This window comes from Grus americana, chromosome 1 (assembly GCF_028858705.1).
Source record: "Grus americana isolate bGruAme1 chromosome 1, bGruAme1.mat, whole genome shotgun sequence".
Lineage (NCBI taxonomy): Eukaryota > Metazoa > Chordata > Aves > Gruiformes > Gruidae > Grus > Grus americana.
Window position 1 is genome coordinate 4,295,229 of NC_072852.1, and position 27,446 is coordinate 4,322,674.

The 27,446-nt window shown below is 44.1% G+C and overlaps 1 protein-coding gene across 4 annotated transcripts; it reads right to left on the reverse strand.

Annotated features, from left to right (window-relative positions):
* Positions 1–2: 2 nt before the first annotated feature.
* Positions 3–27,112, reverse strand: LOC129214408 (interleukin-2 receptor subunit alpha-like). 4 transcript variants are annotated; one of them, XM_054845998.1, is made up of 8 exons: positions 26,387–27,112; positions 13,021–13,206; positions 12,692–12,814; positions 12,145–12,381; positions 10,614–10,655; positions 9,618–9,665; positions 8,635–8,698; positions 3–5,652 (listed from the first exon to the last, which is right to left on the reverse strand). In XM_054845998.1, the coding sequence occupies exons 1-7, from the start codon at positions 26,445–26,447 to the stop codon at positions 8,655–8,657; spliced, it is 741 nt and encodes a 246-aa protein (XP_054701973.1). In that variant the 5' UTR covers positions 26,448–27,112; the 3' UTR covers positions 3–5,652; positions 8,635–8,654. The 4 variants fall into 4 exon arrangements, with proteins under 4 accessions (XP_054701973.1, XP_054701963.1, XP_054701947.1 ...); XM_054845988.1 differs by having other exon boundaries at positions 3–8,642; XM_054845972.1 differs by having other exon boundaries at positions 3–8,645.
* Positions 27,113–27,446: the final 334 nt, after the last annotated feature.

The window sequence follows — 27,446 nt, forward strand, 5'->3', positions numbered from 1 at the left end:
ACACCTACAGAAGCGTCACCATCAGACTCCAGTTACTTTTCCTATGAATGTGAATGAACAAAGTGGATCACCGTGCAAACAGCTCATACAAACTGTCTCACTGACAGAGATACCAGCTTGAGCCTCAACTTCTCAGCTCAGGAGCTGTTCATCAGCCTACTGGGTCTCATCACTCAGCCAGGACAAACCTCTTTGGAGGCTGCACAGAAACGTGGGGTAGGGTTCAGGTGCAGAGTCAGACACCTCCATGCAGGTGTCTCCATGTGTGCTGGGTGTCTGCGCTCTGACTGAAGCCAGCAGAGATCCAGGTGTGGCTCAACTTCATAGATAGAGGCATCCTGGGCTGCTTGAGATGCCCTGATGTATGTAAGACATCCAGTGGGGCTGGCCAATCTGCTGCAGGATCCTGGGGACACTTGTACCCACATGGGCCAGCAGCCAGAGGCCAAGCAATTTCCCCAAGTGCATCTCCAGTGGCTCTGGACACCTGAGCGCAGGCAACTGGATCCCACCACAGACCACTGGGCAGTGATGGACTTCTGCTCCTGTCATCTCCAGCTGCCATGGTGAGAGCAGCAATAGCACTCGCTTGTGCCAGCTGTGTTTCTCAGTGAGGTAGGAGAATATTTTGGTTTTTAGGAGGACAAGATAGGAACATCATTTACACCCCCCTCCAGCCCAATTCTCAGAGGTTGCTCGTGGGGCTTCCTCTGACTCGCTCAACCAACTCCTCACGCCAGCTGGGGCTTGAAACCGCGCTCATCCTCACCAGTGCCCGTCCCATGCCTTGCCACCCCTGCTTCCCAGGCTCTGCTGGAATCCCCACTCCCTGACCACCCCCGTGAGTCACCTCTCCATCATCTCCCTGGGCTCTCCCCAGGACCTTTTCCCCTGGCAGTACCCAGAAGTGCTCTCCCCTCCACAGCAAGCGTGTAAAATAAATATGAAAAAAAAAAAAAGAGTGACTTAGCTTGGAGGCTGCCTTCCAGCAGATATCAGAGGTGCCTCAAGCAGCACCCCGGCTTGGAGCTGAGCAGAGGACTGCCCTAGCCCCACAGTCCCCAGCTCCAGGAACATCCTCCCAGGCAGTTTTCATCTGTGATTTACTCTGGTTTCTGCTGCCCCTGGCTATGAACGGGGAATGGGGATACAGCCCTTTGGTGAGCCCAGAGCCTCCCCATGCATCATGTGTGTGTCCCTGGTGGGGTGGGAAGCTCCTCTGTCCTCTGGGAACTTACAGCTGCACTGAGATGGGAAGGTAATTTTGCAATCCGTTCTGTGTCCATCCATCTTTGGGGAGAGCTCTGGGCACTAGTGAGTCACTGGGATTTTAGACACAAAGGAAAAATGATTTTGCCCAGGAGCTGTGAGGGGATGCTGGGAGCTCAACCCCATTAGCCCTATTGCTCGTTGCATCGCCCGCTGGGGTTGTTTGAATGGGTGTGCAGCTCGCAGAGGGCCCTACCACTGTCTGAGCTCACTTCACTGCAAAGGGCTGGATCATGCAGTTTGCTTAGTCTTTTTCCAAAAAACACCCATGGTTCAAACTCCTTGAACTGAACAGTATGTTGTCACATCCTGTCCCAAAAAAAGGAAGCAAGAAAATCAAGAGCGTGGCATCATCTGGCCTCTGCTTGAGAAAGCGGCTGGGCAAAACTCCTTTGATGCATCCAGATTTTGAGCAGCTATAGCATTTTGCGAGAGTAAATACAATATGCTGATTTGTAAAGCTCTCCAGGAGCATCTCTGACTGCCACATGGGGAAGGCAGGCTGGGAGCACCTTCCTGGGGCTTTGCCATCTCCTGGGCAAAGGAGATGCCATCTCCATCTGCTGCGTTGGACACGCTGAAGTTATTGGATTTGCCTATCATCTCTTTCACGTAGGCAGCAAATGTACTGTGTGTGGTTCTGCATGAAACACGTGCTGTTTGTGGCACTACCAAGCTGATCTCCTAGCTGGATGTCCAGGGAGAGTACACATCTTTTAATCTCACCCTGCAGGGATGGGCTTTTTCCTGGGAAATGAGGCTCAAAGCCATGAGGGTCCTTCCTGAGTCTCACAGGAGGTCCCACTGGGAATTTCCTCTCTTCAGTTAAATGTGAATCTACAAAAAGGAAAAAAAAATAAATTCATCTCCATTAACCTAGCTGCTTTATCTTGCCAGGAGCTATTAGAAGAGAGGAATCTTTAGTTTATTGAAAAACAAACAACATCTCTATTTTCACATGTTATGCCTTGTTGCAAGGTCGCCAAATAAGCTGGAAAGCCTGGAGACTTGAAAAACAATTCTCCCTCCTGATTCTTCATCCAAATATGTGAAATGTTATTGTTGGCCAGTGAAAAGGAGGAACAATGAATCTTTGCATCTCTACAGCATCTTCTGTCTGATCTTTAGTGCCTTTTCTTGATTTAAAGGACTAAAGTCATGGTTGGCAACTCCTAGAGTGTGGGATAAACAGAAGGGCCCTGAATATATGAACCGAAGGTTTGAGACAGCAGAAAAGTCTGTTGAGAGCTTATAAAAGGGGAATGGCACCATCAAAACAATTGGGTCATTGAACATATTTGCGTACAGGTAGCAAATGAGTAGAAGGGGAAGGGGAAAACTTCTGCCAGACCAGCTGTAAACTGGGCTTGGAGGAAACCTTCAGCAGGAAGGAAAATGGAGATCTCAGATCTGATGTGGAGGAATTAATAAAATTTTAAATTGGGGAAGAGAGTTAGCACTGAGTTAACACTGCACGTGCTGAAAGGCTTCATGCTGTGTCCGTATGATTTTACACAACTCTCAGGATATTGCTTTTTCACATGCCATAGTGATATCCGTGACATTAATATTTTCAGATCCAAGTTGCCAGTTCTCCTACTATGAACTAATGTTTGCTTTCTAAGTATCACGCTGGCTTCTGTAAAGTACTTATAATGTAAATTTGCACTCTGTTTCTGACAAATTACACAACCGCATGTCTTTCACCGGTTATGTTACCTGAATCTAATATCTGAGTAACCTGCTCACATTTTCTTAGTTCAGTGAATGGTTTGTTTTAACAAACTGCTACATGCGTAAATGGTAAACAGTAATTTACTCCTGGGCTTTGAGATCTTACTCTGAATGTTTGGAGCCCTGGACTGGGACTGAGACTGCTTTACAAAGTCACCTCAGTGCCACCATTTCCAATCCATAAAATGAAGATAGAATTACCTTCATTTTACTGTGCACTGTGACTTAAGGCTAAAAAGGAGAGTATGAAAACCTTCAGTTTTATTTTCCTCTTACACTGCCCTAAATCAGAACTTTACCGAGGATTGAGGGAGTTTGAGCAGTACAAAAACACTAAAAATTGGAAGAGAGAAAACTTCAGTTTTGAGCAGAGTGAGCTGGAAAACAGGGCTACTCGTGCACAGGAAATTTTGTCATTTCAAAATGTGGTTTCAGTCTGAATCACAACAAAACCCCAAGAGTTTCCAAATTCCCCTTGAAATGGAAATTCTGAGAATTTTGGTCTGGAAACGCTGAAGCAGGGTGTTTCTGATACCCACCTCCCGCCCCAGACCTGCAGAGCGAAATCAACTTTCTCGTCAGCTCGTAGCGGTGCCTCCACCAGCTTCCCTGAGAAGGTGGGAGGCTTCCTGGGGACACCTACGGTGACATCTCCCCGGGAGCCTCCCCGAGGATCGGTGGGCTCTGAGCATTGATCTGGGAGCCCTCGTCCCTGTTGACTTCTTGGGTGTCGGATTGCTGGCTCCTGGCGGTACGTCGGGTGGTTGAAAGGGCTTTGTGAGGAAGGTGGAGGCTGTTGGCAGGGTAGAAGAACCGCTTTCGGTTTGTTGCAAAAGGCCCAAACCATTTCTGCAGCAGCACTTTGCCCTGCAGCCATGGACTGCATCCTCCTCCCACATGGACCTCCCTATGGTTGGGGTGACACCTCTAGAATCTCTTGACAGAAAGGGTCTTATTTGGTATGGGTGTGAATGCCACAGCTTTGAAAATGAAATCTAGTTAGGGAATATCTTCCCTGAATTTTTTTCTGCAGAAAGACTGGAGGAGAAAATAATTCTGGGATTAGAGACCTGGAAATGACTGGTGGAGCTGGTGCTTGCTAGAGTCCTGAAGTCCTTGCTCACATGCCTTTATACTGCCTGAGTGAGCACATATTTACCCTGCCATGCTGTTATTCCTATAGAAAACCCAAATGTAGAAAATGTGTAGGTAGCTGCAGTGTTAAGACTGTGACTGAGACACAGATCTGTACTGTTTCACTGTCTCCTTGAACACCTTCTCAACCTTGCTTTGTGTCTACTGTCTAAATTGTCTAAGACAGGGGCCATTTTTGGCCACTGAACAGTACTTGTGCATAAAATCCCCACTGACTGTTTTTTATTTGTCATTGCAACCAAAAAGCATGCTTAAATTTAAACTTAAGAAATTTTTTTGTCTTAGTGTGGAAGGAAATATTTTTATCAGGTTTCTTCAACAATGCATTTATAGCGGTGAGTGATAGATTCTGCAAGTCTTCATGACTTCTAGGGCTGGGATCCGGCTCACTTATTGGCATGTCTTACAGTAGGTGTTTACACGTGGGGGTAATTCTGCAGGCTGGGCACAAACAAATCGAGCTGCTTGGCTTCCAGCTATCAGTGCAGAGGAGGACAGACCTCCCATAGGTCCTGTGTTGTAGCTTCCAGCCCTATGTAGATGTCTCCGACACCCCTGGGTGTCTCAGATCATGGCAGATACCGATCTTTAGGCAATCAATCAGATCAATCTGTAGGTGTTTCCATGTGAGCTGCTGCCTGAGCTCCCAGCAGAGTCAATGGAGTCAATGGCTGATGCTGTCCATGGGGTCTGGAAAATTATTCAACCTGGGTGGACACTTGCATTTGATAGCTGAGTGTCTCTAGACTCTTATCTCCACTGTGATGGGACCAGCTCACATGGAGACACCTATATGAAGGCACCTATGATGGCATATTGCAATGTGCAGGCTGATTCTTATACTGCAGATTTCAGGAAAAACACATTTTCTCACACTTGGGATCCTGGTCATGGTATAGGAGTATGTGTATTTCCACCCCTTGGGGAGGGTTAAGGGAGCTCCACTGCCCTTAGATTGTAAAAAATCTATTACTTGCTTCCATTATCTATTTTAGAGACATCATTGCTAGAGATCTTCTTGCCCAAATATTTTAGTTTCCTCCTGCATTTTAAAGATTAAGTGTGATAGTACATGGGTGATGTGAATAGAATAAAATTTCCTGCAACACGTTCCTGAGTTTGTCACTCCTTTCACTAAAATGAGAGGGCAACGGAAAATAAATCTTGTCTTTTTCAGAGCTTAGATCAATAGCAAGAAGTACAAGCTGCCTTTTAAACATCCATAACAATTTATTTTTACAGTTTATTAGTTGTTCAATGCTGAGAAAATCAAAGTCTACAAAATAAAAGTATCAACCACCACATCTCATGTAAAATGAGCAAGAGCAGCCATGGAGAAAGCACAACGGCGATGGTGTCCCTTTGGCCACAACCTCTTCCAGTAGTGCCGTTTTGCTACCAGGCTGGGTCCTACTGATTTCTACTTGCTCTCTGCCTGTTGTATTGAAGGTTCAAGTCTCAGACATAAACATGTCCACTCAGGGCCCACAAGACCTACCGAGAGGTGAAGTACGGATCAATTGAGATAAAGTACGTGTACAGCTCCCGTGCTGGAGGTGACTCAGGTTCGGACTCTCAATGTAGACATTAACAGCTAGGAAAATTAAAACCCATAATAGTTGTCCAGTCTGTAACCCACTATTGCTTGCAAGTCCCTTACCAGCAGTGTGTCTCTCTTAATTTCCAAGAAACAAAACCAAAATATGATGAGATCCCTTGAGTCAAGCTGGCTAGGGAAAGGAGGAAAAACCACTGGAGCAGTAGGAGACATATGACTCTGCTCTTGCTATCTGCATAAAAATGTGCATGCTAGGAGTAGATGAAATACTAACCTTCTCCAGTGAAATGCCCTGAGCAGGACCAGCCATGCCAACCTAACCACAGCGCTTAACAGAGGTATGTTAGCAGTAAGTAATGTGCATCAACCAAATGAAGCAGAAGAGCTTAGTAGCACTGCTTGCAGCCTTCAGAGCAGCTGACGGGTGTGAAAACCTATCATGTATTGTGTAAATGCAGATTGTTGTTTGCTCCCATACAAAATAACAGCATGTAATAGACCACTACACATCCATCTTTATAAAGATACGTAGTACAAGTAAGTCCTATTCCAACAGTAGTAAAAAAAGCCATTGGAAGTATAAATATCAAGGCTATGGAGTGAGAATAACTCAACAGGAATACAAATGAATAAAAAAATGACACATACACTATCACAAAACAGAAAATTACACTAAGATCTCGTATCTCCTGAATTATAAGGAAGGGTTTCATCCCATTTTGCTTTGTCATATACCATGTAAGCTCCTACAGCTAATCTGGTCAGTCCGGGCACTGTTTAGAGTCAATGCAGAGAAATAGATGCCTTTAGACCGTGAGTCATTTGGTCTGTATATATCTGTCTATATATCTGTGTGTGTATATATGCATGTGGCATAAATAAACATGCACATCCGCATACGTATAGGCAATAGGGTGAGATGAACTGCTCTCTAAAGGCAGTTGTTCCTCCCCATTGTCTGCCTCAGACATAGATGCTTGCATTTTGTCAGACGAACCCCATCCTATCAACCTGAATATGGCTAAAAAGAAGCAGGAGGCCATTAAAACTTCACAAATTCCCAGTAAGTGCACATCAAGTATGGTGTATGTTTGAGTCTGTCCTCAAATGCCTTTACAGTAGGTTCTTTGGTGCTCTGCAGCTAAGAAAGGAGCTGTCAAATTAATCAACTCTCATGATCTGCCACATCCTTTTCTGAGCTGGAGGAATAATATAGTAACTGTTGTGGAAGGGGCTAGTCCAAAATAATTGGGAAGAGGGGGGGTGATGACGAATGCATGTGTGTGCTGAACCATGAGGGAATCCAGTAAGATTTTCAGCCTATGTGCAGAGGGTAAATGGGTTTAATTTCCTTTTCCAAGAAGAACAGTGTGAGGAGGAGAAAAGTGTGACTGCGTTTGACCTGTCTCGGTAGGGAAGGGACGGGGTACATCAGGTGTCCAGCATCTCTCTTTGTGGGGAAGGTGGTGTGTGGGCTGTAATGACCGTGCCACCATCTAACATGCTTGGGTGACCATATGTATGGTCATTTCTGAGAGGCTGCAGTTATATTAGCAATACATCTGCTATATGGTAGCAGGAGGAGAAGTGTTTCTGGGAAGCAGTTTCAGGCAGGGCTCCTTCCCCATCTGTCAGTGATGGGGTGCACTCCCTCTACCCGTACTCCGTAGGTGGAAAGTCCCTCTGTCCCTATAAGAATTAATCTGTAATATTTTCTGCCTCCTTCATGCATTAGATTTGAGTGTCCAGGCTTCCTCCTCGTTTGCCACTGCTGGTCTTGGAGTCGCTGGTACAATCTGATTTCTTCTGTAGCAAGGCATTGATTTCATGAGTTTGGATCTGAACGCTGCAATTCCCTGAGAAGTCTTCTCTACAGCAGGAAAAAGACTTTACTGCAGCTGTGAAGAGGCAGGTTTTCTATGGCTTCTTCTATATTTACTGTGAGAAATCACACAGTAAGTTTTGCAGAAGACACCACTTAGGATCTCAGTTGCTATTTCATCTGGTATTGGCTATTTTGTCACTTGTTCCACCATAGGGCCAGTGAAATGTAGATCATTCTTGCCAATTTTTCACCTAAACTATTCTCAGAAATCCCACAATGGCCCAGGCAATCTGCACCATGGTTGACCATCCTCACTAAAACATGTTTCAAAGTGTTGTCTACATTTTCTATGGCTTTATCCTATCGTGAACCGGCAAAAAAGCACTGCTGATGTGGTTTCACAAGGTCCTTCTCCTTTTCGAGAAAAATCCCCATTCGGCAGAGAAGCACAGCGCATAAGTAATTAGTAAGGAACATGAAGAGAAATGAGGATTAGCAAAGAGAGAGAAGAAAAGGAGAACTCCCAAATGTCAAATAGGGACATCTTGCATTAACTAGGTTGGGGAGCCTGTGAACAGTAACAGCCTTCGTGCATCTCAGTGTAGTAATAGAAACAGTGAGGAGGCCAGACTAAAATAAGTCTGAAGCACAAAGTTGTCATGACACGACTGAGAAATCAGGGGGATGAAGGAAGAAGAATTACGTGGTCATGGTGGCAGATGCTCCACCAGACTTCCCACAGGTTAGCCAGAAAGAGAAAGACTGATTGCGTAATCTATCTGAAACCAATATATTTGCATAATTAACCTTAATTTCCCCATGGGATTCATTTTCCACCCAGTATTTGAACTGCCATTCTCAGTTCCACAATGGCTGGGATAAAGCGTGCTTTTTGATTTCAAAAGCTCTGGTTCCTCCTTTTCTTGTGCTGGTATTTAATAGCTGAACCAGACAACCCAAAATCCAGGGCCATTCATTTAAGAAAGAAATCTAAGCAGTGTAATACTGAGATAGCTGATCCAGTTGATAGCTCTTCCACTGATAGAGATTTTTTTTTTTAGATTTCACATTTTCCTGGTTCCGTCCCACTTACTGTATTCTCTGCTTGGTGAGTCACGCAAAGACAGCAGGAATGATAAGAACAACAAAAAAGATAGCTGTTAAAACAGAAAATCATCACAGTTAGCACCTGGTTTTATCTGTAATTATTGCAATTATTCCAACTGGGAGAAACAGGCAAGACCTGGGATAGGGGTTTATCTTGCCCCTGTGCCCAGAAGCAATGGTTCTTATGTATTGCCCCACTGCTTTGCTCCCTGGGGCAAACAGGACCCAGCCAGAGAGGACCTGGACAACTAGAAAGCAACCACAGCCAAATAACCAGGGACTACTGATGCTGTGGTCTCTGCCAGTCTGCAATATTCCTCCTTCCCTTCCTTTATCTCACTCCATTATTCCTCCTTATTATAATGTGCGCTACAGTTGTCAGCAGACTCCAGCTGGAATCAAGAGCCCTTGTACAAAGTCTTGAGTATATGCACAGTAAAAAACAATTTCTGTTTTAGCAGCTAATTGTTGAATGGAAAATGGGGAAGGGGGGAGAAAAAAAATCTCTTTGGACTGAGCTAAATGCATCAGTTTAGCTATGAGAAAATATTTTATTTGCCCATTCTTTTTTTACTCATTTGAAAATGTGAAAGTAACACATCATTTAAATATTTACATTTTCCTGTTTTTTTCCAGTTCAAGTTATTCACTGAATTCACAGAAAATTTCAGAGAAAGAATCTGAAAATTGCTTCATTTAAATCTAGACTTGTGGTTGATCTGTTGTCTTTTACATCCCTTATGAGTCTTTGAAAACCTCTCTATAAAAAGCTTAAATCTTTAAACAGTCTCTATTTACACTTTCTCTACTGACTTCTCACCCAATACATGGACATAGATGTGTCTTGCAGTATGTTTATTAGCTTGGATAACAGAGATGGATCTCTTCGGTAGAACGGCAAATTGAAAGGCAAAGTAACTGCTCTGGGGGATGGGCTGAAGTCTGAGTCCAATTAACAAAATGGCATACCTGTCACTGGCAGTATCACAGATGAGGAAGAGGATGGATGAGTCGAATCTACAAAGAGAGAGAAATTCTTGATTTTTGTATCGATTTGCTCTTCTGGTGATGAGCATCAAAGCAGTGATGAGGATAGAGTCAGGCTAGGTCTGACAGCTCTCCCTCCACACAGCAGACTTAATAATTGCCATGTTTGTTTCTTGGCCATCAATAGATGTTTCCAGCCTGGATAGCAACGTATGTGCTGATCTGATGTCTGTTAATAGTGAGCATGAAGGGAACTGTATCTTCCAGGCGATGGGATCCAGCTAAGGTCTTTATTTCATATGAGATTGGGAAGGATGACCTTCAAGGTGCCAAGCTAGGATTTGGAAACATGGCTTCAAACAGGACCTCTTTTTCCCCGGAAATGTAACCCAAAACTTCCTTGGTGCAAGAAATTACTTTAATTTCTCCCTTATCCTGAAAAGGAAGCTCTAAACTTGAGCCAGTATGAGATATGGGCAGGTTTTTAACAAGAGGTTCTGTAAGAGTGATCTCTTGATAAATCTCTTTGTGCTGAATGCTGGGGCGAGAACTGAGAAAGGGGAGAATATTTCTTATCCAGCCCCATTAAAGACATCACATCATAACAAAGAGAAAGGCAACACTTTGGGGGAATAAATATTTGGTGCACTAATTACAAGGACCTGACCTTGCTCAGGTCTCAATGTACTTTTGCAGGAAACTGGAATTATTTTTCTGTTGAATTAAAGGCCAAGACATCCTATTTCATCATCCAGTCTCATGTTTCTCATAATCCTAATTTTCAAATATTTGTAATCGCTGACTGTTCAATAGGTTGTATCATTTTCTAAGACTGGTATGTTGATGGATTATTTCCATCATAGCAAGAAGTTCTTTCATCTTGATAGTACCAAGAGAAATTATCAATGGAAAAAAAAAACCCCCGTGGCTGTCCTAAAGGAGGAAGAAAGGCCAAACAACAAATTGTGACTGCTGTACCTGAAACACTCTGAACCGGGCACCACAGGGAAACAGATGGATCTATGAAGAAGGGGAGAAAGTCACGGGTCAATGCTGAAATAGTCTGTCCAGTGAGAAAGGTGATTTATTCCTACGGTCAGAGCAGCAATGAGTGGCAACGATGGCCAAGGGTCTCCTGAAAGATCACTCTGCAGGCAAAAGGGCCTGCCCAAACCATCCTGCTCTACCACATGGCCTGGTATAGGACACAAGGGCTGGCATTCACCTGACCTACCATTATGTAGATGTGGCCTGCAAGATAGTCATCTGGCCTCTGCTATAGTAACTGGGGAGAAACAAGTCTTTAAAAGGTGTGATTCATCTCATGCTAAAATAGATGTGAAATAGGGCAGCTAGCACAGCACCAGCAACATCTCTGTTGGTTATAAAGACAGTCCAACTCACATGTGGACCTCTATGCAGTAGGCATCTACAGTTCTGCAAGATTAATTTCCCCTTAAAGGCTCAAGTACGTGAAAACCATTTTTTTCCACTCTCTGTTGGTAGGAAAAGTCATCTTGTGTTCACCTTTCATTGGCTCCCACCTCTTTAAAATTCAACCCATCGCACTCCCCCGCCTCAGAGGAGGTTGGGAGGGTAATGAAAGCCTGAGGACTGTGGAGGTGGTGGACAGCTGGGTCCTTCCATCTTCAATAGCTCCTTCTGACATCCAGACAGAGCCCCAGAACCTCAGTGCTGTCACAGATGCTTGGGAAAGGGGCTCTGTTTTCTCTCTGCATATTGAACTCATGCATTGTAGAGTTAGGAGAGATGCCATTGGAAAAGGTGGGTAATTTGTGTGGAGTAAAGGCCATGAAGGTCAGGGTATTTTTTTACTTAACACATCTAAAGCTATAAAAGCAAGAGGCAGAGGTTCTGCAGCCTCACTTGAGAGCCCTGCTGCCTCCCTGAGCCGTGAAACTCAAGGTGCCAGACCACAGTGGTGCATGTCCTGCTGAATCTGGGCCCATAAAGACTACAGTTCAATGTTGGTGGGCTTCTTGCTGTCTCTTCATTCAAAACAGCGTCCTGGGTGTTAAATTAAGAACTGAACCACATTAGTCAGGTTTAGCTATGGACTAGCTAAACTCCGGATCTGAAAACCCTGAGCAATCATGAGGGATGCTTATATATGCCTTTTGTAGTACCTTACTGTGAAGTGACAAAAGACGACCAGTAGCTTCCAGGAAGGAGAAAGAGAAAGGCTTATTCTACTGTTTTCTTCCCAGTATATGACTGTGGATTTATCTGCTCACAAATTCCTGCAAATTTGCAGTTAGTGTGAAAGGACACCCAAGACAAAGTAGGATGCAGCTATGTGCTTCCCAGAGATGTCATCTCCATCAGTTAAAGATGACATCTCCATCAGTGTCAGAGTCCTGAGGTTGCTGATCTCTCCATCCCAAACCCCAAGCAGGTTGTACCCTAGGATTGATGTGCTGAGTTGGGGGGTCTGGACCCTGCATGAACAGGTCATGACACCAATGTGATGTCAAAGCAACGATCTTACCTGGCTCAATAGTCTGTGGCGGCCACTCATCGCTATAGCTGCTGTCATTGGTGCATTGTATGTCAAGGGGGGTCCAGATGATTTGGTCATTCACCTTCTTGCATGTGCGGGTGCCAGAGGTGGGGGGTCGCTTATCAAAACCACTCTGGCATTTGAAATGTAATACTTGTCCTATGTAATATTGTTTGTTCAGTCTTAAAGAGGCATGTGGAATACTCTTGGGAGGACCACAAAAATCTGTAGGATCACAAGGCAGCAGACGGTTAAGCAGATAAATTTTACCTGTTGCTTTTGTTCTGGAAACAGCATTATTTATATTCTTACAAAAAATAAACAAGTAAGGCATACCCAGCCATCCTAATTCTTTGTTAGGATATAAAGTACACATTTGCTTACACCATATGACTTATCCAACCAAGGTGTTATAGCAATTGTTTCTTTCTCTCTGACTGTCAAAATAATTAAAAATTACTCATCATCGTTCTTACACTTCTTCCATGGAAATCAGTGGAAGGACCATTACAGTAATGAATGGGCTCGCTCTTACCTTTGTGGTCAAGCTCTGACAGGTTTTCTCGCTTCTGGGGTTCAGAGCTCTGTGTTTTTCTTGCTGGCTTCTGTGTAAAATCTAACTCCATTGTGGGAGCCGTTGACAACAAAATTTTCTTATCTGTGGGAGAATTTACATTTGCTGAATTACAGCAGGACAAATAGCAGAGCAAAGCCAGAGCACCCAAACTTCTAGAGGCAAGATAGAATTGTTGCAAGTTTTAATTTGCAAAGATAAGCACAAATGATCATTAGTTAGAGCAGTGCCCAGATGTATCTTATAGTGACTAATTCTACAAGTGTAGTAAAAGGACAATAATCACTTACCAATGCATTGAAATTCCGTGTAGGACCAAGTAGCAACCTCTTCTGTACGCTGACACCGAATTCCCAAGTACTGGCCACTTCTTCTTGTGTAGCCATCGTCACATTCATAATACAGTTTGGTCCCCAGTGGATATGATTCAGCAGCAATATCAGCAAAGTCAGTCCTTGGAAGAGCTGGGCATGCTTCTACAAACAGAAAGCCTAAGAATCAGGACAGCCTGTGCATCTACGATATTCACCACGGACTTCCCACATCTTTCTGTCTTACCAATACAAGATCATGCCCAGAGCTCAGTTAAGTATCTAATTCTGCTCCCAGTCACGGGGCTAAAATCACAGCTGAGGGATGAAACTGGATGTCCTGAAAAGAACATGAGGAAAGCAAAGCTTTGTTTCTTTGATTGTTTCTTAGCCAAGAAGAGGCTCCGAGTATCTGGCAAAACTATTAATTATTTTAAGTGAACATTTTTAATTTTAATTTTAGAACAATCTTGCCCTCCAAAGCCTTCTTCACATTGGAGTTAGTTATTGCCATTGATATTATAAGTATAGATTTGTTCAGGATACAGCAAAATCCCTTGGGAGTGTCTCCACCAAGCAACATGAAGGCTGTGTTTGTCTACACTTTTTTCGTTAGGAGGGGCTGATTCAACTCCCTTGTGTTTCTTCTAGGGGAGAAAGAATGCTGGAGCAAGGATGTTCTGCAGCAGCTGGGAGTGGTGGTGGGAGGCACCAGGTCTATCAGCCAGCTCCGGCCCCTGCTGCCTGAAGCAGGCAGTTGAGCCCTTTCTGCACTCAGCAGATGGGCAGCATGAAACGCTACCAACATTTTCTTAATGAAGCTCATATCGTAGAGCTGCTGCCTGCAGCAGTGAGGCATAATAAGCAAAACTAAGTCATTAAAAGTTGCAATCATCTATAAGCAAACATTGGAAAGGGGAGTAGACTCTCAATTCTGTCTGAGCACACCAAAGAGCAACTTACTGTGAAATAAGTTTGCAAACCTAAATATAACTTGTCCCAAAACAAGGACGTGAAGTGCTGTGTCATCAGCAAATCACATCTAAATATACTTCTCAATCAGTTGGAATGAATTAAGTCAGATCATTTCAGTGCACTTGAAAAGCTCACTGAAGCTGAGCTGGAGACCCAGAAGTTGATAAGGCACTACTTAATGATTATTTAAGGCCTAAAGGCTGAGAAATTCAAACACAAAACAGGCTGGTTGCATCAGGGCTGGCATTCGGGATCTTTGGGTGCATGATCTGTGGCCCTTTATGCTTATGCATAATAGTAACAGTGATTATGAATAAAATTTCTTAGTCATCATGTCTTCACATTTTCTGCAGCCGTAATTAATACAGCCTTAGCAACCAGCAAGAATGACTGCGAAAGGGCCTTGAATTCCTCTTAGTTGCTCATCATTTGGCATCTGCCCTTGGCTCCCAAAGTGCCTTCTCCTTGAAACAAAGCCATGCTTTGCTGACAGCAACCCAATCAGCAACTCCCAGACCCAGTCCTGCAATGCCCTTTTCTTTCAGAGCCACCCATCATTTTCTCGCTTTGATATGTTCTGCCCTTTTTAGTTTTCATTATCTTGCCACTTAGTAAAAGTCACAAAGTTTGAGGAAGGCAGCAATGAAAAGTATTGTGAGTGACTTAACAGCTGAGCTGCGTGAGGGATATTTTAATCCCCTTGTATCTTTGTGTTATCAAAGGATTCACTGTGTAAACTACATCAGACTGTGGCTTCGAGCGAAGCGACTGTACCCGAAATAGTTAACCACATGGTTTACCACAGACTGTCAGGGTGATTAAAATTAAAGAGTTATCAGATTAGCAGCAAGTTGAGATCACGTACTCTCACTTTCCCTGAAAGCTAAAAGCATGTTTCCCTCAAGACTTCAAAAGCATCTTTGAAGCAGACTGCAGATCTGAATCTCAGCACGAGGCACTCAAACCTACAACTCTTTAGTCTCTTCTTAAGAAAACCCACAGCATTTAGCCTACTCATCATAAAGGGCAACTGTTGTTTTAATCGATGATCAAATGAAGTTAGGTTCTTCTGAACTTGCAAACGTCAGATAAGGATTGGCAGAAATGGTGCACATGGGTGATGGCGAGCAACACCCACCAAGCTGGCACTCTTGGATCAACTCATCCACCTTGCAACTGGATCTCACACAACATCCACATCACTCAAATTCTTGTCTTCTCACATCTAAACCATTGCAGTATCTACTTCTTTGGCCTTTACAACCATATTCCTGTCTCTGATCTAGAAAGCATTCGGAAAGATGAATTTTCTAGGTCTCATTGTGACCTTCTGTTTGCTTCCCTCTGTTGACTTCTAACTGCTTCACTGTCACGTCAAATATTTTGCTTCCATTTTCAAGAACCTTCTGCTTATCAACCATCATAACCTTTCAAAACATTGGCTTCTGTTCCCATGCTAGACCTCTTCACCAACGTGTTTGATATTGAAGCCACCAGCTTCTGGGTTTATTGTTGTACCAGTCCTCACATTGGGAAGAGCCGTGCATAATTACGGACATTTCAAGATATCCATTGCCATTATCCTCCTTCATTGTTGTGCTGGTTTTGGCTGGGATAGAGTTAATTTTCTTCACAGTAGCTAGTAGAGGGCTGTGTTTTGAATTTGTGTTGAAAACAGTGTTGATAACACAGGGAGGTTTTCATTACTGCTGAGCAGTGCTTACACAGAGCCAAGGCCTTTTCTGCTCCTCACCCCACCCCACCAGTGAGTGGGCTGGGGGTGCACAAGGAGTTGGGAGGGGACACAGCCGGGATAGCTGACCCCAATGACCAAAGGGATATTCCACAACATATGACGTCATGCTCAGCATATAAAGCCGGGGGAAGAAGAAGGAAGCAGGGAACACGTTCGGAGTGATGGCGTTTGTCTTCCCAAGAAACTGTTATGCATGATGGAGCCCTGCTTTCCTGGAGATGGCTGAACACCTGCCTGCCCATGGGAAGTGGGGAATGAATTCCTTCTTTTGCTTTGCTTGTGCGTGCGGCTTTTGCTTTACCTATTAAACTGTCTTTACCTCAACCCATGAGTTTTCTCACTTTCACTCTCGCGATTCTCTTCCCCATCTCACTGTGGGGGGACTGAGCGAGCGTCTGCGTGGTGCTTAGTTGCCAGTCGGGGTTAAACCATGACAGTACTTTTTGGCACCCAACATGGGGCTTGAAGGGTTCAAGATAACAACAGATTTGATTGGAATGTGCTAGATTGAGTTTATAGCTGTTATTGCTGTTTAGCTATTAGTTGGCAGGGTCCTGTGCTTGCCATGGGGCTTGCTGCCTCACTGTATAGTAGAGTCTAGTGCTCGTTAGTGGCTGCTTTTTGCTTTCACTGCTCGCTGTAGTGCTGTACTGCTTATCTCACTGTGCTCTGCCTGGGAACATTTTGATAACAGCAATGGCGATGCGCCTGGGCTGGCAGATGGCCAGAGCATGGCTGCTGTTTCTGTGCTGCTGTCCTGGACAGGCTGGAACTCCTGTGTGAGCTCGAGTCGAAGGGACTGTGACCTATGGATGAGTCCACATGGGAGCAGGACACCCCAAAGCATCTGTGGCTGTGAATAAGTCCACACCAGAGCAGGTACGTCTCAAAGCATCTGTGGCCATGGTTTTGTCTGTGCCACAGCAGGTATAGCTCTGAAGGGATTGTGGCCCAAGGATAAGTCCACGCTGGAAAAGATACACCTCAAAGCATCTGTGGCTGTGGATAAGTCCATGCTGCAGCAGGTACACATTGAAGCATCAGTGGCCATGCATGAGGTCATGCTGGAGCACCTCAAAGTGCGTGGCCATGGATGAGCCCATGACAGGGCAGGTTTACTTCTGAAGGGACTGAAAGGAGTATGGCTATGGGTAAGGCCATGCTGGAGCAGGTATATCTTCGAAGACATTGTGGACCATGGATAACCCATGCTAGAACCCATGCACCTCAAAGTGACTGTGGCTGCAGATATGTCTATGCTGCAGCAGGCATAACTCTGAAAGCATTGTGGCTCATAGATAAGGCTCCACATGGAGCAGGTACACCCCTAAGGGACTGCAGTCTCTGGATAAGTCCAAGACGGAGCAGGGGCAAAAGAAGGAGTTTACTGCAATGTTAAAGCCAATGGTCTGGTGCAAAGGGACCAGAGGTGGAGATTGTAATGGATATACCTTTAAATTGTTGTAACCCATGACTTGAGTTGCATGTTATAGGAATTACAGTAGCAGGAACCACCTGACCCAATGGAGGACAAGCTTTATAAGACGCAGTGAAAGTGCTGCAGTGACCCAACCTGAGCTGGCTTTGGTGCCCAGTAACTCCACACAACACATCACCTCTCCTGTCCTGAGTGACCACCATAACAGATGGAGCCCAAAGTCATGGGCTAAATGAACTCAATGGACATTTTGTGGACATTTTATGGACATTAAAAAACATTTTACAAGGATGTTCCATACACTAAGGGAATGATATCTGCATATTTTATCAGAGTGAGAAGGAAGGGGGGTGGGGGTGGTTAATGAGGATGTATTGGATAGTGTGGGACCTGAGCATGATATAAATGGTATGGAATAAGGAGCGGAGGATGTGCTGGTTTTGGCTGAGATAAAGTTAATTTTCTTCATAGTAGCTGTGGAGATTTAACCTTGGCTGGATGCCAGGTGCCCACCAAGCCACTCTATCACTCCTCTCTTCAACAGGACAGGGAGGGTAGAAAAATAAGATGGAAAAAACCCCCAAAATCTTGGGTCAAGATAAAGGCAGTTTAATAAATCAAAAGCTAAAGGCTGCGCACCAAAGCAAAGCAAAACCAAAAAGATTTATTCTTTACTTCCCATCAGTAATGTCCAGCCACTTCCCAGGAAGCAGGGCTTCAGTATGTGTAGTGGTTGCTCCAGAAGACAAACAAATGCCCTCACTTTCTCCCCCTTTCTCTCAGCTTCTTATTGCTGAGCAGACGTCATATGGTGTGGAATATCCCTTTGGTCAGTTTGGGTCAGCTGTCCTGACTGTGTCCCCTCCCAAGATCTTGGCCACCTGCAGCCTACTGGTGAGGGGAGTGAAATGTTGGAGAGACATCCTTGATGTGTGCCAGCACTGCTCCACAGTAGCCAAAACACTGGTGTGTTATCAACACCTTGCTCACTACCAATACACAGCACAGCACCATGAGAGCTGCTATGGGGAAAATTAACTCCATCTCAGCCAGACCCAATACAGTTGCTTGTATGGGTCTGTGTTTTGGATTTGTGCTGAAAACAGAGTTGATAACGTAGAGATGGTTTAGTTACTGCTGAGCAGTGCTTACACAGAGCCAAGACCTTTTCTGCTCCTCACCCCACCCCACCAGCGAGTGGGCTGGGGGTGCACAAGGAGTTGGGAGGGGACACAGCCAGGAGAGCTGACCCCAATGACCAAAGGGATATTCCATAACATATGACGTCATGCTCAGCATATAAAGCCAGGGGAAGAAGAAGGAAGAGGAGAAGTTCAGAGTGATGGTGTTTGTCTTCCCAAGTCACCGTTACGCGTGACAGAGCCCTGCTTTCCTGGAGATGGCTGAACACCTGCCTGCCCATGGGAAGTGGTGAATGAATTCCTTCTTTTGCTTTGCTTGTGTGTGCGGCTTTTGCTTTACCTATTAAAATGTCTTTATCTCAACCCATGAGTTTTCTCACTTTTACTCTTCCAACTCTCTCCTCCATCGTGCCGGGGGGTAGTGAGTGAGCGGCTGTGTGGTGCTCAGCTGCCAGCTGGGGTTAAACCACAACAGTTGTCTTTAAGTATCTTATATATCTTCGGAGGTGCTTTACTAAGTGGTCTCTTACCCATCTTTCAAGAACAGGTAGGCACCCAACATGCCGATCAATATTCCTTCTGTACTTTCTTGCCTTACGTTTGGATCCTAAACTTCCTGTGTTGGTCAGCTATTTGTACCACGCTTATACAAACGAGTCCTAATTATCAGCCAGGACTCCAGGCATTATGGCAGTAGATGTGATAATAACTCTTGATAATGACTGCACACTCAGCAAAGTCCATCTGAGAATGGAAGTTATAGTTTGGCCATCAAACCCAGAAGAGCTCCCAGTGCATTGACATTTAACAGCATCACAGGTTCAAGCTAATTGCCGTATTCAAACTCCCACCAGGGAAGAATAAGTATCCCCCAAAGCTGCAGAGGCCATAGGTGGTGACATATAGGCGTGCAGGGGTGCTTCATGGCACTGGACCTCCTGGCATTGTGTAGGAAGACTGTGCAGAGAGGAAGCAGACCTGGTGAGGTTTGGATCATACTGCCTACACAGAACGTCCTCCAGAGTGAATCATCCCAGAACTTCACTCAGTCTTTGTGCCTGAGGAAACTGCATGGTTTGCCCCTAAAAAACCAACATTCCTGCCGTGTGGGTGATAAAAGAGCCAAAGGATGGAAAGAAGCCAGGAAACTAGGGAATGGCAGTGTAGATTTACTCCTTGAGTAGATTTCTGACTTCTTACATTTTTAGGGGAGATTAACTTTGCTTTTTTTTGCTGTTTTACACCTGGTTGGGAATTAGTCTGTCAATTCATTTGAATTGGTGCGACAGGAAAACATAAATCTTGTAAAGGGTTAGCACACCTATGCGTAACCTGCTTCGTAGGCTCTGGTGGCCCAGGTTTTGCACAGCCCAGCTTCCCCCTGGATTCTGCATCCCTCCACAGCTGCTCCAGGGCTACTCTCCTGCTAGTGCTGCCCTCACATCACCTTCAAATCTCCTTTTGGGGTTTTGTTTGGCTCCTCATTTTATCTCCCCACATGCTCCAATTCTCCATCCCCATGACAAGGTGCTGTGTGTCCCTATTTCCTTCTCTTTCAGCCTCGATGTCCTCCGTCTTCCCTTTCCTTCATTCACAAGGTTCATCAGCCACCACCTACCATTCTCATCTCCTACACCCCAAAAGTGCCCTGTGACTCCATTTCTTTGCACTTACAGGTACTAACATGATGGATTGAAATGGGACAAACAGAAAGGTTGGTGTAATTATGTTCATGGGCTTTAGCACTGCTATCAGTTGCAGAATTGCTAGAATCCATAGCTCTCCTATGGCAGCTGGGAATCTGCATTTCTCCCCATATTAGTGGATTTTTGGTGCCTACAGCATTTCTGGAAATTTTGGAACTGGTTTCAGATATTGTCATACAGTGAATGGAGACGTGGCCTTGGAATTAGGAGGAGACTACTGAATTCAGATGATAGACATCTGTGAAACATAAAAGTTAAAACCTAGTTGCTGCATCCTCTGGCATGCTCACAAAATTAAGTTTGATAAGTTTTCTGAGACCTGCAAGCCACTCCTTGTCATCTGAGCCACCAGATAGGTGGGATTCCTGCTATTCCTGCTTAAGTAACAGTGCCTGGTGCCATTTGAGGTGTCTTAGGGCACCTGGGACCTCCACATAAGCTGTCAGATATCACATAGGAGTTATTGGAGGCTGGTGCCAGGTAGAATACCCAGCCATGCCATCTTTTGCAAGTTCATTGCCATGTGCTAAATAAAGCTTAACTACCTTTGTTTACCCTCAGCATCTAGCATCATTATTTAGGCTCAATGGAAAGAAACCCACTAGCTAAATCACCACCAGTGCTTTCAGTGCTTCGGCTTCTTTTCTGAGGTTTCCCATTCACATACGTTACTGACGCAACACAAAACTGCTCATAGTAGACATGCTGGCAGTATTAGGATTTATGAAGCTCTCCTGCCCATTTCTCTTCCGTGTCTGAGTTGGCAGAGCAGTGTGTTAGAGAAGGTATCAAAACAATACATTTTGTCCAGAAGAAGTGAATGGGGAAAATTTCTAACAGGCATTTTTAGTGTTAGGTAAACACAGACAGTGAGTCATGTCACCTAAACTCAGAATTTCCTCTGTCATGTGGCCGCGTGTCACCAGTGCTGAGATTTTTCTGATGTCAAGTTAAAAAGGCAAGGTGCAAAAATAGGACAATTTTCCCCTGAATACAAAGGTGGTAAGATGGGATCGGTAGGAAACAGGCTGTTCTGAAGAACTGGGTGGAAGCAGTGGAAGAAACAAGGCAGTTCACACACCTGCCCCGTTCAGAGATGAAGAGAGCCTCTCCCCAGAGATACCAAGAAATCAAACCATGCCAAAAATGAAGACATTTCCCCAGATGTGCCTGAAAAGCTAATTCAGCCCTGGGGGTTCATATGCTGTCTGAAATTATGTGCTCTCTGGATAGAGCATGTCTCTCGAAGATGAAACTGATACGGGTGAGAGAAGAAATTGATACCAGCAACTGGACTGCAATGGTAATGAACTTTTTCTAACTTCAAACCTTTTTCCCAAAGGGTCCGTTAACAAGCTACCTACAGCTCTGCCCACTCCCTTCCCCTCTGATTAATGTCATTTATTGTCTATGTGGATTTGTAAGCTGGCAATAGATCCCAGCTCTGGGGCTGGGATGCAGACCCGAAGTTTATGGTAATTTGCCTGGGAGAATTTGGGTAGCTATACTGTAGGTTACACAGACATTCTCCTACAAAGTCATCTGAGTAGTAATGAGTCTGCAATTTAAGTGACAGAAATACAATGCTGATGAAATCACCAGGCGCAAGATTTAATGCAAACAGTGACGGAGGAGAGATCAGCCTTATGGGGCAGAAGTTGGGGTTTAATATTCCTATCAGTGGAGAAAAGGCATGTCATGTTCTAAGGAGTAGGGAATTCAGTGCCTGCTGAGTTTGCTGTACTAGAAGATATCTCTGTTGGAAAGACAGTGTAAAATAAACCAGAATATGAACCATCGGGAGCTGTCCATTAACTCTTTCTAGGACCACAGAAAATTAGGTTTGGGAGAGATGCACTTCTCTTCTCTCTTGGCTTAGTAATGCTAACCAACTGTTTGCCATTGACCTACGCAGTGGAATCTAATGCTAAAAAAGATGTCCAATATACAGCAAGGGTAGAGTTGGTTTGACAGTGGACTGAGCTTTCTCTTGCTAAGTGTAATTTAGCCTCAGAAACATGCCTTCTTAGCCCCTTCTGTAAGACGTGGAGCTGGGCAGACCTCTCTAGAGGACAGCAGACACCTAACTTAAGTTCTCCAAAGCAATGCTTTAAGGTGCTTCTCTGTATCGGCTACAGTGGTGGAAGAATGCTCTTACATGCTCACATCAATAATTAATGTGATTTAGCTAATGCATTGATATCACTTTAAAGCTTGCTTTGCTGTGAGTTCCCAGAAAAGCAGCCTGCAGACCTTGTTGTATCTTCCACTGACCCAGATGTTTCTTGACTGAACATCTCTCCCTCCTCTTCCTAAACACAACTATGCCCATTCATCACTGATTTACTCCTGGTTTAAGGCATGGACTGAGTGCCACCCAGCCAACAAAAAGCAGACATTTCAACTCCTGGTGTAGTCACTAGAAAGAGACTTACCAGACGTGACTCACTGCACCCTTATCTGCAATCTGGTAGAAGAATTGTGCCCTGAAAGTGCTACTGTCTCTGCCCTGGCTGTGACGGGGGTCCACACGTCCAGCTCGGTGGAGATGTTGATGGTGCGGATGGCTGAAGTTAAGTGAGATGAATTTCACGCCTGCCCTGGCAGTGAGGCTGGGCTGGGGACTTGGACTGCAAATGTGGAATTGGAAGAGGGAGCATTAGGAAAGTGGGAGAGTGTTTCCTAAGGCAGGGAGAGGGAGGAAAACTAGCCCGAGCACAGTGCACTGTGTAGAAAATGTACGAAGCGGAGAATGGGGAACATTTGTTTTTCTTATTCTGTTGTTTCTGGGTGTTTATAACCTTCTTGGTTCTGTGGTAAAGCCACAGAGCTCAAACTCTTTAAAGGCAACCACTGCACATGGTAGCGTAGCAGAACACAGTGTCTGGTTTTGAGAATACTGTACGTGGAAGCCTTGTTTTGGTGTGTGACATTTGGGTTTTGAATAGGTTTGGCTACATTTATTTTTGCTTAAATCTATGACTTCAGTAACACCCGCCTCTTCAGTATTTTCATCTAAAGCACATCATTACTGAAAAAGAAAATTAGCTTTTTAAACAGCAGAAGGAATTCAGATCCTTTTCTTAGGCTGGAACTTTATCAGCCTTGCCTTTTGTTGGGTTGGAAGGGCAGTAGAGAATATCCTCTCAGGAAATAATTGAACTGGCTGACAAGACTGTATCCCAGTCTTGGTTAACAGTGAAAAAAGGTCTGGTGGGACTCTTTTGATTTCAAATGTGGCTTTAGGACTCATCTCATTTGACTCGTGGCCTCAGCACAGTAATTGAGCTTTTTGCTGGAGCAAAAGAATGTGATGGAAATTATTTGTCAGTGTTGACGATTTTAATGACCTTGTAATGCATGAAACTTTCTCCAAATGAAGAGGGCTGGTATTTATCTGGGGGCTCACACTTTACAAATGGAGAATGTGAAGCAGCAGATGACAGAGCGCTGCTACCCTGGCAGGGCTGAGGAACAGAGAGTGAAGTGAACAAAGTTATGGAAGGACTTTGGAAATGTGAGTTTTGGAGAAGCATTGGAGGAGACAGAGAAAAGACTCCGTAAACCAGGTTCTTCCAAGATTCAGGACCAGGGTCAGGAGATGGAAACAACGGGTAGAAATGCAACAGGAAAAACAGGAGCGACAAAGCTGAACATGAAGGAAGAAAGCAGGGAGACCAAAATTACAACACTCTGAAGGCACTCGTGAGCAAAGTCAAAGGTAGTGGCTTTCTAGCAGTAGCTAAAGAGTGGATTTTTTTTACTGTGATAAAAGGGAAGGACATAACATCTCGTCTCTGATGAGGTGGGGACAAGATTTCTCCATCTCAAAGCAGAAGCAGATACCGCAGGATCTCTGTCCGTAACATCTGCTTTTCCTCAGCAGGATCACAATTTTAACTTTTTTTTTTTTTTTTTTTTTTTAAATTTTAGCTGTATGTTGGGCACTTTGCTGCTGGGGGCCCCTGTAGCTGGAAGGTTTATAAAGGTATTTGCTCTCTGGTTGACCTTAAAAGAAACACTTGCATGTGTTTGACAACTTTAATTTATTCTACATTGCATTGCAAATCCATGGGAGCGAGCACTAATATGCAAGTATAATGGGAAAGAAATTCCTCTCATTTAAATGACTGAGATCTGGTACCCATCTTGTGTGAATGAAATTCAGTTGAATGAAATTCTTTCTTTTGTGAGTTTTAATCCTTTCCAGGTTTAACTTGCAAATCTGTTCAGTCTATTCCTGTAAGATGAATAGCAAGATGGAAAGGTCTTAGGAGCACAGACCAGCTTTTATCTTGTATTTGACCTTCACCTAGTATACTTCAAGCCTCATCCATGCCTGCAGCTTCTAGGCACTGCCGCTGTGCAGAGTAAATGAGATATATGTGATGCTCTTCATGAGAAAATCAGTATTTCTCTTATCCTCTTTAGCGCTAAGGTGTAGTTTAATTTTTACTAAATGAATGATCATCCCATGCCTTAGTTTCTCCAGATATATATCAGAGGACATTGCCCTCTCAAAGCACTTTGAGATCTATCAGTGAAACTGTTCTGTAAAACAGAGGCTTTTTATTGTCTTTTTCCCCTAATGATATTTATTCTTGATAGTGCGTTTTGCCAGACACCCTCTTGCAAACATCTATGGCAGGATTTGTTTACAAAACTGAACTCGCAGTGCTGGGACGAGCTGAAGAGACTAAGGCAAAATGCCATGAATAGCATCGTATGAATTGAGACATAGTTGATTTTTGATCAGTTTGACCTAGCCTTTTCCCCTTTTCTTTGCTTACGGCTGTTCCCAGGTCTCCTTGTTGATCCCCCTAAGGAATTAAAAACAATAGGTCTTAACAGCCACAATACTTCAGGCATCTCTACAATAAAAACCCCTAATTTGGTAAAAAGTGGCGCTTCTACTATAGTGTATTATTTGCGGGGTGAAATTTTTTAAAATCTATATAAATACTAGGTTTAAATATTGGGGGAGACATTGAAAATAAATACTGGAAGCTGAGGAAAGAAGAACTTACAGTGAAGAATTCAATGCTATGCATTTATTCATTCATCAGAGAATTAAATCACATCAAACTGCATAAAATGCAGCTGCTCTAACACCCCTCTATTTAAAAAAAAAAAAAAAAAACCACAAAAAAAAACAAACCAGAAAGATTTCTTATAAACGAGACTTGCCAGCAAGAAATCTCACAACCTGTCCCAGGCAGAGTAATACAGAAAATGTGATATAGGGGACCTGACTCATCCCAGAACCAATCCTATTTACATATATCTGCCAGAACTTCTCGCAGTGATGCTCTTGCACACAGCACTTAAACGCTTGCCGTGGGCACTGGCACTTCATTTGGCAATGAAAATGCCCTGTGAAGGAAAAGGTACAGCATTTACTGGCAAAATACTTTAATGAGAATAAAATCACCTGGGGGTTAAATATTTGTGAAGGTACTCCCTGCATTAATGAGTTCAGTTATAAGCAACACAATTTTCCCTTGAGATGCCCTGTCCCTAGTAAAATTCGCAGCCCTGCTAGAGATGATCCATTAGCGGGTGTAGTACCATTGTATCTGAGCACCTACCTTGGGCTGTATCTGCTCATACCTCTCAACCTGGCCATCAGCAGCAGATACAGAGGGAAGTATCACATTTATGGAGCGCTGAGAATGTAAGATATTCTTTTTTCCCCTCTGAACAAAGCAGTTTAAATTGAAATATGCTAATATATCACCAGACCATTTCTCAATCCACACACTTGTCACAATAAATAAGCCAAATATAAGCAGTATCACAATTTATAAATGTGTAAAATTATGCTGAATGAATTAGCTGCCTCCGTTCACAGTTTATAGGCACTACTAGTTGGGAGGCGTGGCTGAAAGAATACTTGGTATCTATAGTACCCATAGCAAACTTAGATGGCAGCTTGTAACTGATAGCATTGCCATCAATTTTACCTACAGAGGTACTGACATTTCAGTGTCTATTTTTATATTTCCTAAGGTTGCATGCAAAACGGAAAAAACCAAAGAGCTACCTAAGGTGCACGAGGCTGCTTTGATCTGCCCACCGTGCCAGTGATGGGTTGGAGGATGCATGCATTACTCAGACACAAAATACCCCGTAGTGCTTTGGATTGTCTGCAGTTGATGGTTTGTGGGCACAAAACCCATTTCTCTCATTTCCTTAGAATCACAAATTCCTTAAGCTTTTAACATCTTTCCTTACCTGAAAGGAGTCAGGATGTTGCAAACATCCTCCAGCAGCCACCACAAAAAAGCAAATCATATTTTCCCTCCCCAAAAGGCAGAAATACTCTTACCTGGCTTGTTCCCCTTGACGGATCCAAACAAGAGCCACATCAAAAGGCACTTGAGCTCCATGGGACTTGTTCACATCTTTTCTCCGCAACACTGAGGATGGTGAAGTTTCTCAGAAGCGATGAGCTGGTGCCGACCGAGCTCAGGAACTGCCTACTGCCTGGTTACACCGGTGGGGAGCATCACCCCGTGTGCGCAGCGAGGACTTTGCTCTTTGGTCAGCAAATCGTCGTTTCGCTGTACGGCTCCGCAAGAGAGAATAAAGGCTGCTCTCTGTTCAGGTATTAGTAGCTTTTATCCAGGAAATCAAACTTAATGCTCAGTGTGGCGGAGCATGCTGTCATGTGTAGGAAGTGGTTTGACACATCAGAGCTGCTGACTCCAGGGCTGTTCCACTATAGCTGAGGTCAGTAGAAGGGGCAAGATTTTAATGGTTTTGTGCAGCCACTCAACCCCAAATCTGTGGTTGGACAGGCATTCGAGGGGGACCATCGCTGTAGGATATTTGTCCAGTGTGTGACAGTGGACCTCAGACACCATCTGTGGTCTCTACCTACAAAGAAAAGATCCCATGGGGTATCGTTCCGGCTTTTTGGAGGTTTTCATGTGCTGATGATAATGCCGCACTCCATTCGTTTTTTGATGTATGCATGCTTGCAGCTTCTCTGAGTGATAGCTGAGCTTCTGAAGGATGGACAGTTTGATCAAAAAAAAATCTATGAGGATGAAGCTGGCAGGTTTGGAAAGGCTTTCTCTTGTTCCTAAATTGTCTAGGCTTGTCATGCTTCAGTGAAATTGGTTCTTCCAAACATCAATGGGAAACTGGAAATGATCAAGGAAGTATCACACTTCGTGTACTTTTTCTACAGCCATTTCCACAGAAATTATTATCTGTTAGTACCTAGAAAATTGGTTGGGATAGACTATAGAAAACCAGATTTAAATTTTCTGTGGTAATCTCTCATGATTATCACATACTGGACATTTACTTCTCCTTTATAAATCCTTAATGAATGAAGTCTTCCTAACAGGTATGCTAAGAAATAGATGTGATGATACATT